Genomic DNA, 16,493 nt, shown 5'->3' on the forward strand with positions numbered 1-16,493 from the left:
GCATGCGCGGGATTGACGCATATGCATGATGACGTCATTGTGCGCGTCAGCCGCCGTGACGCTTGGCGTGCGGGCTTAGCGACGGCCGCTAAGCCCGCAATGCCGTGCTTCACAGGGCCGCGCTGCTAGCCCCGACTGGGGGGGGGGGGGGGGGGGGGGGGGGGGGGAGAATCGGGTCCCAGGATGGGGCGCGGAGGCTGCCGTGAAACACGGCCAGTTTCACGGCAGCCTTTACGACTCTCCGCAGAGAATCGCGCCCGGGGTTTTGAGGATGGGATTTATGATTACTCCCCAGCCCAACCTTCAAATCTACCAGTGGGGAGTATTAAATTCAGCCCAATAAATCTAACTGAGAAGAAGGAAGTACATCCAATAGCATGGTGGCCAGTAGTGGAAGTTGGGTGCTCAACACTTTGGTGGGAATGGAAGCAAGGAGTGGGTCTTATGGATGAGAGATGTGTTTGGGGCTTAAAAATGGTGATCATGCTGTATTAAAAACAGTGACGGCAAGAAAAGGATTTCCATACCCTCAAATAATCGATCTCCTTGTCCTTTTCTTCACGCAGTTTATTGACCATTTCATAGTAATTATTTGAGATGTCTGTATTAATTATCGAGGTGACTGATGGGCTCTTGGACAGCTGTAAACATCAAATATTATAGTCAACGTTAAGCAACAGATTTCAGACTAGACTGTTCTGTGTCAATTGAACAAGATTCAAATTACTTCAATTAAACATTTGAATTAACCCAAGACAGGTTGTATTTTTTGACATTACACTCTGCACGTTACATCAATTGTTTAGGATGGTAACACTGCCACAGGGAATCGCGTGGTGTCTGGTTTCAGTTTGTGCACATTGAATGGAAATGATTTCCCCCAGCTCGCTGATTTGATTTATACCATTCTGTGGACTTCATTCTATGTTGGCAGGCCCCATTTAAAATTTTTCAAATTAGGTTTATTCTCCCTTCAGGTTTGCTTGTGATTCCTTACCTTTCTCCCCCCTTTAGCCTTGACAAAGGCTGCCAATTGCTGCAAAACATTCCGAGTTTGTCCAAACGTTGTAAGGAATTTTGAACCCACCCCCTACCCCCTTTTTTTAAAAAATAATCACCTATCTTTACCTGTCCACATCCCTTCAAATTTCAGCTGAACTGCAATTTTCCTGCCTCACCAATGGCCATCTGTCTGCTGATGCACAAAGCTGTAGTGGAGCTCAACAGGAAAGATCATCAGGATGTAAAGTAGACAGACAAGTTGCTATTGTCCATTTTTCACATGGCAGTAAAAGTTAAAAATACTCCCTTCTGGGGAATTTTGTACTCCTTTCCGATTGATCCACATCAGAAAGTCTCGCCTGGTAAGTTTTTCCACAAAAAGTGATTTAAGACGGATTGAAGTACTTTAGGTAGATAAAATTTCCAAAGAGAACAATGCATCTTGTCACTTTGTAAGCATGATGGCTTCATTAACAGGCTGTTGTGGTGATTACTTAATTTTTAACTGAGCCAAATAATTTTATTTGGGTTGCAAACTGGGATTGTATTTCATTAATGAATGGCAGCATTAATCAGCAATATCAGAATATTAGGAAGTAATTGTCTCTTTTTAATCACAGCATGTTTCCTTTTTTTAAAAAAAACAAGATGCAGGCAGAGAGACTGCAATAACAAGGGCTGATCCCTCAAAATAACTACCAAGGCCAAATAGGAGGTAATGAAAATCTCTTTGATGGTGGAAAGGGTAATGAAAATCTCTTTGATGGTGGAAAGGATGGGCTCCATCATCTCCAGTGACTCGCATGGCTTTGGGCTATGCTAGCTTTCTGAGAAAGTGATGATGCTTTCCTGCAGACTATCAAATGACTATGATCTGATTATCAGATAATCAACTATTATCTTCTAACAATGGGCAGATGTGAGTGTGTCACCTCAAACAAATAACAAGCTGAATCTTAAAGACTCCACCTCGTCAACCTCAGCAGTTGCCACGACACTGTGAAACATCTGACAAGCACAGTGCGGGAACATGAGCAACCGAGCATAGCTTCCCTCAGAGTAGAGAAAGTGGAGTAACATCACAGACAATCTTCAAAATAGCCACCGAAACTGGGGGCTGTATTCTCCGCCGCCGGGATGCTCCATTTTGCTGGCAGCCAGGGGGTTTCCCGATGGCGTGTGGCTGTCCCACAATGGCGAAATGGAGCATCCCGCTGGCGTGCTGAACTGGAAATCTGGCGCGGCAGGACAGAGAATCTAGCCCAGGTTTTTCATAATGGTGAACAAAGAGAACAAAGAATAATACAGCACAGAAACAGGCCCTTCGGCCCTCTAAGCCTGTACCGGTCATGATATCACCCTTAGCCCAAACCCTCAGCACTTCCTTGTGCCGTATCCCTCTGTACCCATCCTATCCATGTGTTTGTCAAGATGCCTTTTGAACGCCGTTAATGTATCTGCTTCCATTTTTCACAAGATAACCCACTGAAGATAACGCATAATATCTACTTCATGATGCAGGACTAACATTTCAACGGTGGTTTTGCTATTGACAGAAGCCATTTTTGAATAATGAAACGGGAAATTATTAAATACATTTGCCGAAGAGTCTCTTGTGAAGGTGTTTCAAGCTGAGAGACATGTCATGGGTTTGATGTGACAGCTCATTAAATTCACCACAGGAAGTTGTATTTGTAATGGCGCCACTGTGCCAATATTGAAAGTTTAATCAGTTTTTGATGGTGATCACACCAAATACGCACTAGCTAATTTTATCGAAATATCACAGCATTCCTTAGAAGTTTGTTTATAACAAGAAAAATATATTTATGTTCTTCATTTCTTTGACTGCTGACATCAACTCCACTATAGAGGTTTGCCAATTGATTCTTCAAACTTTTTTTGAAAATATTTTTACTTGTTTTTCAATACTTTATACATAAAACAAAACAACATAAAACAAAAAGAACAGAACACCCCCCACCCTCTCTACCACCCTAAGCACATATGACTCGAAGAATAATCCCGCAACCCCGCCTCCCTTTCAAATTCCCCCTCCAGTTAGCAGCTGACGGTGACCAACTCTTTAAATTGTAGAATAAGCAGAATCCATCTCTTATAGAACCCCTCAATTGTCCCCACAAGGTGAACTTAACCTTTGAAAGGAAGATACAGACACTCCATCAGGTCCTCCAGCCACACTGAGGCACAGGGTGGGTCCAAGAACTCCAGCCCCACGAGAGGTTAGGAACCAGATAAGGCCATATCTACTCTATATCTGCCGATCACCTGGAAGTTAAGTTAAGGTTGTTTTAAGTGTGTTAGTTATTTAGAATTTAGAACAGAACAGCACAGAACAGGCCCTTCGGCCCTCGATGTTGCGCCGAGCAATGATCACCCTACTCAAACTCACGTATCCACCCTATACCCGTAACCCAACAACTCCCCCTTAACCTTACTTTTTAGAACACTACGGGGAATTTAGCATGGCCAATCCACCTAACCCGCACATCTTTGGACTGTGGGAGGAAACCGGAGCACCCGGAGGAAACCCACGCATACACGGGGAGGACGTGCAGACTCCGCACAGACAGTGACCCAGCCGGGAACCGAACCTGGGACCCTGGAGCTGTGAAGCATTGATGCTAACCACTATGCTGCCATGCTGCTTCTTGTGGTGAATTGTGCATCAACGTGTGATTATTTGAGTAAATAACCTTGTGTCTAGTAAATAAACTCTGATTGAACTAAAATAGTTGTGAGATTATATGTCCACCGTATAGGTTAAAACACACAGTGGTTATAAAAGAGCAACAGTTAAGCCAAACAAAGGGGAATAAAATCTCAACACAATAATCCACTGTCCCAAACCATCCCCTTCCAATCAAAACATAATAAATCAAAGTCCGAGCTCCGTTCAGTCCCAGTCCTTCTGCTCTAGTATATGCCTCCGCTTCTCTGCCTTCTCAAAGGAATGGACTTGGAGTTATTCATAACACTCAATTTTGCCGGGTAGACCACTCCGAACCGTTCATCACTCCAGTAAAGCACTGCCTATGCCTTGTTAAAGGCTGCCGCTGTCTTGCCAGCACCACCTTGATGTCCTGATATATACAAATCCCACTGCCTTCTCAGTGGGCAACTCGGTAGCATAGTGGTTAGCACAGTTGCTACAGGGTCCCAGATTCAATTCCCGGCTTGGGTCACTGTCTGTGCAGAGTCTGCACGTTTTCCCAGTGTGTGCATGGGTTTCCTCCAGGTGCTCCGGTTTCCTCCCACAGTCCAAAGATGTGCAGGTTAGGTGCATTGGCCATGCTAAATTGCCCTTAGTGTCCAAAAAGGTGAGGTGGGTTTACTGGTTACAGGGATAGGGTGGAGGCGCAGGCTTGGGTAGGGTGCTCGTTTCAAGAGCCGGTGCAGATTCGATGGGCCGAATGGCCTCCTTCTGCACTGCAGATTCTATGATTCCCAGCTCACCTCCCGATTCTGCTTGACCCATCTCAAAACCTTCTCCTTCATCTGAAAGCTGTGAAAACAGTCTAACCCAGCTCTTGGTGCATCATTCGCTTTTGACTTCGGCCGGAGCGACTGATGAGCTCTCTCCAGCTCAAAGAGGAAGGTGTTCTCCTCCTCCCCGAACAATTTGGCGAAAATCCCCCAAAAAGTACTCCAACAGCCTCGGGCCCTCCTTAGGCAGCCCACAATCTGAAGATTCTGGCACTATTCCATTTTGTGCTGTATTCTTTCCTTGGGATTTTGACATCCTATAATTTGCATGACTTTATTGAAGACAGCTCACATAAAAGTTCCCCCCAAAATTGGGTGAAAAGGACCAAAACAAAGTGAGCTCTGGTGAGAGCCACCCAACCAACATGCGACCTCCACCGACATGTCGCCAGTGGATATCCCCCTTTTCTTTTACCTTGACAGAATCCGTAACCTGATGTATTCCCTGTACCTCATGTTCTTTAGAATATGAGCATTGTCACAGTTTTACTATATATAGGAAATAATCTGACAAAAAGATCGACATACTCCAAAAGTGAACTTGATTCATATTTGACCTTTTGTTCAGAAAGAGGCAGAGGGGACAGGGAGAGTATTCGGTGGGTCCACATTTTCTTGCTTCAACAGGACTATAACAAACAGTAAAAGCAAATAACTTGTGTTCGCGTCTCCAAGTGCAAAATTAGGCATAATATACATGCACCAAACATCTCTGAAGCTTTTGTGAAGATTGTTGTTGCCACAGCACCACACTGCAATTTTGCAAGCTTAGCAACATACCAACATGTACTGGAGCAAGACTTTTCAAATATTTTGGATTCAGATTACTGTAGCAAGTTCTCTTTCACATGTGGCTATTCCTCAGAATTGAAATAGGATCCTGGATACTTAGAAAGGGAATTCTGTTAAAATAAGAGAATAGCTATTTTCCTCTAATTAACAGTGTTTCTGCATTTATACCGTGAGCTGTCCTTTGCCGAGAAAGCAGTTACTGCCTCCATTTTCATTAAGAGGGTTCTCACTCCTGAGGAGTCTATTTTACGTTACAAGTTCCCTCAGGTGTCATTTTTGTATAGATATCATCATAAAAGAGGAAGAAAAATACTACTCACTTTTTAAATTCTAATGTATAATATTGCAAAAATTAAAACATTGACCCCAGCCAAACACTGGACAGAGCAGGTATACCTAAGACAGTGATCAAGTGAGTGAATAGGCTCCATGGACTAAATTTTATGGCGGCAAATCTAGCAGGCTGCCCTCCCCATGTGTACATAAAAATACGTAAAAATATGGCATGATGATGTCAGGTTGGCAATACGACATCATCATGCTCGTCTCCAAAATGACAGAACCGAGTGAACACGGAAATCCGAAGCCAATTTGAAATAACCAATTGACAAGTTATTGAGGTAATTAAAGTGCCAATGGTATCCAGATTTCCACTGCTCACTCCACATTTCATGTCAGATGGAAAAAGGTTTGCGAGTACTTTCCATCAGGTATGAGGATGTTGCACATGGGTGAAAGAAAAGGCCTTCCAATAGAACCACGGCTGCATCTAGCAAATGAGTCCGATAGTGAAGGTGGCAATGTTTGTGAGTTTTTTAAAAATCATTTATTCAGCCATAAGTGGAGCGATTGAGAGGGCAGCGGACCTTTAAACTGGCGGCTCTGACCAATTTCCTGTTCAGGGTATAACCCCTCATCTGCATGGGTTTCCGATTTGACGCACTGAGACAATGAGGGCGGGAGTGAGTGGATCACTCACTTTCCATTCCCCCTCCCTCAGCCTGCCAGTAAACAACCCCATATAATTCAAATAGGTTTCATTCTCTCATTTCCATCTGAAAAATATTTAAATAGGCAATTATGTGGACGGTATAGTACCCTTTTCTTACCTGCTGCCGGAGCGTCTCATTTTCTTGTTCCAGAGCACGCTTACTGTATTCCAACTCTTTCACACGGAACTGCTTGTCTGCCTCGGAGTTCCTCAGAGTTAAGATCAAATCCTCAAGTGATTGGTTCGTTGAACCGCTATCCTTAATGGTCTTCTAAACCAAAAACACCAAAAGAAGACACATTGAGAACATGACCATTATGACCTTTTGCCCCCATCTACCTCCTCTCTTACACCATCTTACAATACTGTTGGGATTCACTTATCCCACCAGCAGCATGCCCTCGACCAGGGGTTTCCAGGTCGTGTGAGGTGACTTCAATGGGAAATCCCATTGACAAGCGGCGAGAGTATAGAATCCCTCCGCCAGCGGACAGCGTGCCGCCGAGAAACACGCGGCTGAGGGAACCAGAGAATCCAACCCAATATGCTAACTTACCAAACACTTAAGCGAATTATTAAAATGTACACGATAGTAATAAGGGCAGCTCCAATTTTCACCTGAAAACTGTTAGCTTTACTGTTAATGTAAAAACAAGCACTGTATACCACTACAGTAAGCTTTCAACAGTCTCTTCACCAAAAGAGAATAAGTAAATGTTTTTTCGCAGCTCACTTCATTTATTGACTGCAAGATGAAATGATGAGTTATAAACTAATACAATAAGAAGTCTTACAACACCAGGTTAAAGTCCAACAGGTTTGTTTCAAACACTCGCTTTCGGAGCACTGCTCCTGCCTCAGGTGAATGAGTGCTCCGAAAGCTCGTGTTTGAAACAAACCTGTTGGACTTTAACCTGATGTTGCAAGACTTCTGACTGTGCTCACCCCAGTCCAACGCCAGCATCTCCACATCAAAACTAATGCAAGACACTGGTTGCTGGAAAAGATGTTTTGTGGTAGAGATTAAAGGTTGGGGGGGGGGGGGGGGGGGAAAGAGACGACACAAAGCATTTCACCAACCATTTTGTAACCCTTGTAACAGATGATATTTTCCAGCTAACACTACCATTCTGCCTCGAGGTGTACAGAATGAAGAGATGCCATTTTGCAAGTCAGTAAAGATGCAATGGCTGGGAAGTCATTTTAGCCACAAATTGTAAACTGTTAGGGACACACCCCATAGCAGATTCTTCTTAATGTGTTACTTGTTTCAGATGTCCTACCAGAAAAACAAATTGACACTCAGAAAGCAATCGCCAAAGTGTTAAAATTACATTGTGGAAGATTAGTAACTCCTGTATGAAATTCTGCAGTCCTGCTATATTTGTGGGTCAATCCCTTTGTAAATTAGAAAGTAGATGTTGACGACTTCGTGACCAGTATCGCAGTCTGATTTATCGCCTTATTTTCTGTATTCTATTTTTACTGGTCGGGACAGTAATAACATGCTAAATCTATGAAATCGAATCAGCAATATTGTACTTGATTTCACAAGCAGCAATGTGGGGGGATATCATTGTAATTGATCAAGATATGTTACAATGTTTACATAATACCCCACTATTAATGACTACAGCTAGCAGGAGGAGGAGTTAGGATGGGCTCCATCTTCATAACTAACTTTCCCAAATACATCATTGGCTCAGTTGTATGCAATGTGATGAAGATGATACAGGACACTCCTGGCTCACCAATACCACAAGATTTCAAAGACTTTATAAATAAGTAAGCTGAGTAGAGTGTAAAAGGGCAATGAGTTGGAGGCGATAAAGATGAATATTCCCATGGGAAGATTTCTGATTAATCAGCAACCTCTATTTTTAGTTATTACCACCAGAACGGAGTGCAAAAGCCATAATAACAGTGTTACTGCTCTACCTGCAGCTGTCGGTTGTTCTCTCGCACAGACTCCAGGATCTGTAAATATTCGGTCACCTGCTGAGATTTAAAGCTCAAATCTCTTTCCAGCATTTCCTTGTCTGTTGAAAGTCTCTGTGGAAATAAGAGGCAAATAAAAGGCAAACTTTCCAGTAGTTTATTGAGAATTACATTCTTCACTTTGACCACTTAAGGTTACCATACACATATACGAACGGAGGGAGTCCAAAAGAAGGATAATGGAATCCATGTTTAACAGTGGCTCAGTTTTTATTGTTTTTATAAATGTAGAGAACCCAATTCATTTTTTCCAATTAAGGGGCAATTTAGCGTGTTCAATCCACCTACCTTGCACATCTTTGGGTTGTGGGGGCGAAACTCCACACGGACAGTGACCCAGAGCCGGGATCGAACCTGGGACCTCGGCTCCGTGAGACTGCAGTGCTACCACTGCGCCACCGTGCTGCCCTAACAGTGACTCAGTTCTGATTATGAATCTTACCATTTCTTCACAAGAACTTCACAGTTTCTTTAATTTAAAAATGGATATCTTTATAATATATATTTTTTACTATTTATATGTAAATTGAAATAACAAAAAAATGCTACCTGTAGGATCTAAACAACAGATACTAAAATTAGCATTCTGCATCTCCAGTTTTCAGATTCAACTCCACAGTTTATAAGTCAAATTATTTCAATGAAATGTCCATCATGAAGCAAATTCAGAACAATCTGACTCATCGATATTCAAATTCAATGATGACCTGTCTTTTTCCAACAGAAAGTAACATGATTTCAACTACCGTCTGAGGAGAAAGCTAATTACCAAGAATAAGGAACAGTTTCTCACCTACATCCTAAAGATATTTATGTGACAAATCTAGCTGTGGAGAAATGTAGAAATATTCACTTTCCAATATATGCTCAAATGTTCCTATGATCTTTGTGCTATTAAGCCAGTGGATCTGACTGATTCAATGGGAGATGACACCATTAAACCCAGGCATATAAATGCTGCTTGTAGGGAAGGAGCCTGCTGCTTTTTCCTTACTCATAGATGATAAAGATACAGGGCTGGATTTTCCACACAACTTGCTACAAACCGGAGGCGACCCACTATTGGCCGATGGCAGGATCTTTTGGCCCCACCATTGTCAATGCAGTTTCCCATTGGATGAATCTCCTAAAGTGGATCTGATATAAGATTAGACAGATATAGCTTCTCATGGCATTGCCTATCCAATTTCTTCACTCCATGCAACTTTATTTTCCATTAGACTCAAACCTGGAAGTACTCCCAATGGCTCAGCTAATAAGAATACTATATAATTAGGAACAGGGCGGGAGGCAAGGTGAGCACCAAACCCCAGCAGTGTGAGTCCCAAATAATTTTAATGCCTAGGCCTATGTGCTTGCCAGTCAGCAGGAAGGTTGCTGGCATCAAGATAAGTAGCAGCAAATGGTTGTTGGGAAATCATTGGAGCCTGAGGCAAGGGGAAACGTTTAAAAATAAAAAAATATATTTTGGGCCTCATCTGACATAGGATTTTCTTCCTCCTTTCTTCCTGGTAAGAAGGCTACAGTGGTTTGCCTTCTCGTGCCATCAGGCAGAGCTTGATATCATCAAACTCACATATGTTCATTTAAAGAAGGACCTTGCCTGCTTCACATAGGTGTCTTGCTACCTGTTCAGAAAAACGGGTTAAAATAGAAGACAGGCATCGATGTGGGGTTGCAACGGGTCCATCACCTTGACAATTTTAACTACCCGCTCACTGAGTTTACACCATGTGGGGTTAAAATCACTCCTTCAATGTGGCATTGAATCATGCAAGATGGTTTCAACCCCTAGTTTATGCTCAATCGGCTGATGACATTAGTATACGGGGAAGGGGAAAATAACGAGGGTTTCTATTGCTGATCTGTATCCTGATACCTATCCTGGAAAGTGCATTCTTGTTGACATCAGGTGATAGCAAGGTTTCGATTGGTTGTAATGGCTCCATATGTCAAATAGCCTGCCAACTGCCGTTATCTTAGTTCACACATGAAGAATGGAACAGAGAAGGCTCCAGTACAAGTTAGTCTCTTTAAACAAAGTGGGAAAGAAGGGAATGACGTGTGCGGAAGAATAAAGAAAACTTATTTTTAAATATCAAATATGACACACTTCCGACTTTGAAATAATTGAAAAATTTGTTTCTAAAATAATTTAGATCAGTTTTCAGTTCCTTCAATATTCAATTCACACATAACAAAGTACACACCTTCTGATAATTACTTTCTTGGTTCATAGATTTGAGCTCAGACATATTTAAATATAGTTGATATTTGTAACCACAAAGACTGGAAGTCTTTAACTTTGACCTAAACAGATGAACAAGTACTGGTGATCATCCTCAATTTTAGGTGATTTTAAGCGCCTAAGCTAAGAGTTAAGAATATTAATATTTCATTTCCGACAATGAGTATTTTGCAACCCCTTGGACATACATTTAGGTCTTCTTGCAAATGGAGCAGGTCTTCACGTAGGCTGTTGAATGTGGCCAAAAGTAGTCGCAGAGACTTGTCCACGGTAAATCTTGTCTAAAGATATAATCATACAGAAAACAGCAATTCAGTGATCTGCATTATTTCATGACCAAGGTACAGGATTTTTGAAGTCAGTGAGCTGAAAATACCACTACTGTCGAAACCTGGCAACTAATCTCCCAGCAAGCAACTGCAGGTCAGATATGATAGCTATTGATCATCCAGAGAAAAGAAAAACTAACAGGCTCAGTGACAACAAAGTAACAGCACACTGAAGACATTGCAAATGGATTTTCTGTAAAATTAATAAGTTAGAATACAAAATACATTTTTCCTTATTGCAAGACAACTGTGATGCCTGTTTGGAGGCTGTGCCTGCAAAATTGTCAAGAATAAATTAAGCCAGCAGGCTTATTCATTCACGTATTGGCTATTGCTGGATCAGACACCTTCTATCCAGCATTCATGATTGGTCCAGCTGCTTGGTAACTGATCTTGTTGCTGGTTTCAACGGAACAGCTACTTTCAAAGAAGATAGACATAAAATGATGGGCCACTTGGGAAGAGGGAGGGAAGAACATTAAATCTATGAAGGCATCCAATCAGGCAGGAATGATTTTGTTACAGAACCCAGTTGGTGGGGCGGAGGCGAGAGCTCTTTAATAGTACACTCTTCTACAGAAATGATCCTGTTCCAGTACACATACAAATGGAGGATTATCGGGCATTGTGAAGAAAGTGTCCTCCTATACAAGTCAGCATAGAAATATTAGAGAAGACTTTCATGGGTACTTGCACCTAGAAACGTGTGTCAATCTGGCCACAGGCAACAAGTCAGCCCCTTTAAATTATCGCACACATACTGCCGTACAAAAAAACTTTAACGGGGCCATGTACTCAACAACTTTCCACACGCGGTCAAAATATAAAATTAGAGGGAACGTTGCTTGAAAGTTTGATTTTTATTCTTAAAGAATGAATACATAGCATGGATTTGGTGCTTTACTGCAAGCTTCGAGTATTCAAACCCATTTTAAGCTCCAGTAAGGGTCCACGTTTGAGTACATCAGGTATAATATCCTGAAATTCCAAACCCTCGTTTCCATATTAGTTTTATCTCATGGTACCAATCCAAGAACTATTTTTCCTCCATCAGATAGCATGCAGAAGGAAGTCATTTTAGTCCAGAAGCAATAGACACTTCCATGACTTGCACAAATTACATTAACTGAACTGCTGCAAATAATCCATTAGCATGCAATCCATACATTTTCAAAAAAGAGTCCCTTGCCTGTTTGTGTTTGTGTTTCATTAGATTTCCCTACTTTCTTGACTTGACTCACCAAATTATTTCCATTACAATATGTACCTGAGGTATTCTACTAAGACATCACTGCTTTCCCTTAGTTGTCTATGTATGTCTGTGGGACGGGGATGGGAGGTAGTGAGTTTTGAATAATTTGAAGACCGCTAACCTAATTCACAGGGATCCATGACACACTCTTGAGCTGCTGTTGTAAACCTTGACTTGAAGTAGACAAGAGGTATTGGCAGCCCATAGCTGTATACTTCTTCCAATGGGGTAAATGCCAGGCATATGGCCCAAAGGTCACAATGAAATGGGAAATCGACACTTATCAGAGAATGGCTGCTATTATGTTCACTGTAGTTTCCTTTTAGTGCGATGAACTATTCCAGTGCTGCAGCTCTGCAAGAACCAAACTGGTCCTTATTTTTCATTGACAGTTCTATAACTGTTATTACAACCATGTCTGTTTTACCTGCAAGAGGTAGCGTAAGTGTTGTTTTGTCAATTCAGATAGTCCTTTTGGTATCAAAGTTTCAATGTTCTCAGTGGTACCCTGAAAAATAAACACATTCGTTTTTAAGGCTGGATACATTTCCAAATCTTGTTTACATTCAAACTAATCAACAAGCTCTAAATTTTCTAAAAGAACTATGAACCCACTCTCAGTTCAAGTGAGTAGAATTTGTGTCTCTTGTTCCCAGTGCTTGATTCTTTGTCCATGAAAGGGAATAAGTACAAAATCATAAGCTGGTGATTGCAGTTCACCCCCTGCTCTTTTAGAGTATACCTTACTAATGCCCCCATCCACCACAGGCAAAACTCCCCCTCATTCACTTTCAATTAGTAACAGTGGGGAGATGGCACAATGGATTTTGTTTTGGGGGCGGTTAGATAACTGGTGGCCAGGGAGGGCATGTGCCATACAATTAAGGATGACAGATAGGGTCCCGAGGCTGGATGTCCTCCAACAATGACCCAAGGTGTGAGTCGCTGATGCAGCTAAGAGGCAATGAGGTAGGCACTCTGCAGACATGATTTAACATTTTTAAATTAAGATAGGAGGCGGCAGCTTCCAGTTCACCAATGTGAAGGGGAAGCCCGACCACCAGGGGGCCAATGGGCTACAGCTGTGGTCCAACAGCCACTTTATTTTTAAATAATCTTTATTGTCACAAGTAGGCTTACATTGACACTGCAATGAAGTTACTGTGAAAAACCAAAAAGCCATGGCTGGATGGATTGGCACTCAGTGAAATGATCCCAAACTCTTAACCCCCCCACCTCCCCCAATTCAGTCTGCCATTAGAGAAATTGAAATTCCAATCGGCTTTACTAAGTAATCTTTATAGACCATTAAACAGATGCCCAAATGTCTATTGCTCTAGGTGGCTTCACAATGAATTCATGGCTGAGTTCTAAGACTCACTAATGCAGCGGGAAGTTTGTTTTCATAGGCTGAAGTAGAGTGTTTGCTTTGATTGATTGACTTCTTTGAGGTTACAATCCATTATTCTATCTTTTAACTGCTTTATTCAATGTTTACACGTTTACTTAGACAAGATTAAGAGGATTTAAGTGAATGTAGCTTTGCTATTGTTACTATAATGGCTCTATCTGTCCTAAATGTCCATTAGTTTGTAAGAGCAGCAGTTGTTTGAAGGCGATTTGTAAAAAGTGGTGTTTTTAAAAAAAACTATATTTAAGACTTGACATTGATATTACATGGCTCACTGGTCCTATGATGCCTACTATATGAGTGGGCATGGAGGATGCAAGAGAAGTCTGAAAGGGAATGGGAACATGTAGGTCGCAAGTAGGTAGTGGGTGGGATGCGAGGGGATGTGAGGCATGAGGGATGGTGGGGCTAACAGCATTTTAACACAACTGCAAAGTCGTCCCAGGAACTGAGGTGGCCTTTCAAAACAGCCAACCTCGGCACTCGCCAGCTTCTGTGGCCCCATCCAAAATACTTCAGTGTTGATGGGCCCGACTTGATGCTGCACCTCCACCTCCCTCGAGCAAAAACAGCATATGCGGTAGCCATTTATATGGAGCGGATCTGCTGCGCCTGTAAATTTCCCAACTTGAGCTTGCCAGCTAGAGGGTAAAAATGGGGCCCAAATTTGTGAATCAAGAAAATAAAATGCAAAAGGAAAACACCTGGAAACAATATTGTAGGTCTTTTTATTTTATTCTTTAATGGGATGCAGGTGTCACTGGCTTGGCCATTATTAATTGCCATTGGGAAGGTGGTGATGAGCCACATTCTTGAACGTCTGCAGTCCATGTGGTGTAGGTACACCAGAGTGCTGTTAGGGAAGGAATTCCAAGAATTTGACTCAGTGACAGTGAAGGAACAGGGATTTATTTCCAAGTCAGGATGGTGTGTAGCTTGGAGGGGAACTTGCAGGTGGTGGTGTTTCCACGAACCTGCTGTCCCCGTCTTTCTTGGTTGAGGTCATGGCTTTGGAAAATGTTGCTAAAGAAGCCTCGGAGAGTTGCTGCAAGTAATTCAGGCAGGTGGAGAGTATTCCATCACATCTCTGATATTTGCCTTGTAGATGGTGAAGGGGAGTTACATTTTGCAGAATTCCCCAGGATAGTAGGGGATTCAGTGATGGCAATACCATTGAAAGTCAAGAGGAGATAGTTGGAACAAATTGAGTAGGGTTATAAGGCATTGTCGAGACCACATCTGGAGTACTCTGCACAGTATTGGTCACCTTATTTAAGGTGGATGTAACTATATCGAAGTATTTCAGAGAAGATTTACTAGACTAATACTTGGAATGGGCAGGTTTTCTTATGAGGAAAGATTGGACAGGCTAGGGGCGCGATTCTCCGCCCCCCACGATGGGTCGGAGAATAGCGGGAGGGCCTTCCCGACATTTTTCCCGACCTCTCGCTATTCTCGCCCCCCCCCCCCCCCCGACACAAATCGCTGCTCGCCGTTTTTTACGGCGAGCAGCGATTCTCCCCTAGCCGATGGGCCGATTTCCCAGGCCTTTACGGCCATTTTCACGAACTCCAACACACTTGCTCTCACCGTTCGTGAAAATGGCCACAAAGTGCCGTTCTGGGGAACCATGGCACCGATTCGCACGGCCGCACTGGGGAACCATGGCACCGATAACCACGGCCGTGCCAAGGGTGCCATGGGCCCGCGATCGGTGGGCACCGATCGCGGGCAGCGAGTCCGAACCCCGCGCACTCTTTGTTCCTCCGCCGCCCCGTTGGATCAGTCCGCGGGGTGGCTGAGAGGCATAACGGCCCACGCATGCGCGGGTTTCACGCATATGCGTGATGACGTCATCCGCGCATGCGCTGGTTGGAGCCGTCCAATCCGCGCATGCGCGGCTGATGTCATCGTTTGCGTCAGCCGGCGTTAACTTTGGCGCGCGGGCTTAGCGAAATGCCGAGGTTCACGGGGCCCCGCTGCTAGCCCCGACCGGGGAGCAGAATCGGGTCCCGGGAGGGGGCGCGGAGGCTGCCGTGAAACAGGGCCGGTTTCACGGCAGCCTTCACGGCTCTCCGCATTTGCGGAGAATCGCGCCCTAGGTTTATATCCATCTGCTGAAGTTTAGAAGAGCAAGAGGCGACTTGATTGAAACATAAAGGATCCTGAGGAGTCTTGACACGGTGATGTGTAAAGGATGTTTCCTCTAATGGGAGAATCTAGAACTAGGGGTCACTATTTAAAAATAAGTGGTCACCCATTTAGGCCAGAGTTAAGGAGGAATTTGTTTTTCTAACGGTCATAATTCTTTGGAACTTTTTTCCTCAAATGGCAGTCGAAACAGTCTTTAAATATGTTTAAGGCAAGGATGGATAGATTTGTGATAAGAAAGGGGGATGAAAGGTTATTTGGGTGGAGGGGAAATGTGGAGTTGAGGTTATACTCAGATCAGCCACAATCTTATTGGATTGCAGACGAGGCTCGAGGGGCCTCGTTTGTATGGTTGTATGATTTTCTCATATTGAAGATGGTCATGCATGGCACACAAGTACCAGACAATGTAACTTGCCACTTAGAAGCCAAGCCTGAACACTGTTGTGGTTCTGCTGCCTATGGATTTGAGCTGTTACAGTATGAGGAGTTGTGAATGGTATGATCACACTGTGATCCTGCCACTACCTTGTTTCAACCATTTTTAATTTTCACATGGTCACACTGAGCTAATATTTCAACTAAGATCCCTCAAACAGATCCCCTTCACAGTTAAACAAAAACAATTTTTTAAATGTAGATTCAATGCAGACACAAACTTAATTTCAATTGAATTCTAAAGGAATGCTCCTTTAGTGCCCATCTTTTTAGTCAATGCATTTACCATTGTGAAAGGACGACGTTATACAAATTATTAGCAAAAGCAGGCCACTGATGCAATTTAGAAATTATTCCATGAGAAGACAACAATA

The 16,493-nt window shown here is 42.9% G+C and overlaps 1 protein-coding gene across 2 annotated transcripts in view; it reads right to left on the reverse strand.

Moving 5' to 3' along the window:
• pof1b (POF1B actin binding protein) overlaps positions 1 to 16,493 on the reverse strand; it is a 100,231-nt gene that overhangs the window by 18,719 nt on the left and 65,019 nt on the right. For both annotated transcript variants that reach the window (XM_038775107.1, XM_038775106.1), the window contains exons 8-12: positions 12,547 to 12,627; positions 10,727 to 10,819; positions 8,231 to 8,344; positions 6,411 to 6,563; positions 528 to 641 (exon numbers count right to left, since the gene is read on the reverse strand). In XM_038775107.1, the coding sequence (XP_038631035.1) occupies positions 528 to 641; positions 6,411 to 6,563; positions 8,231 to 8,344; positions 10,727 to 10,819; positions 12,547 to 12,627 (555 nt within the window). The remainder of the gene's footprint in view (positions 1 to 527; positions 642 to 6,410; positions 6,564 to 8,230; positions 8,345 to 10,726; positions 10,820 to 12,546; positions 12,628 to 16,493) is intronic.

The sequence above is a fragment of the Scyliorhinus canicula genome, chromosome 17, assembly GCF_902713615.1.
Source record: "Scyliorhinus canicula chromosome 17, sScyCan1.1, whole genome shotgun sequence".
Classification (NCBI taxonomy): domain Eukaryota; kingdom Metazoa; phylum Chordata; class Chondrichthyes; order Carcharhiniformes; family Scyliorhinidae; genus Scyliorhinus; species Scyliorhinus canicula.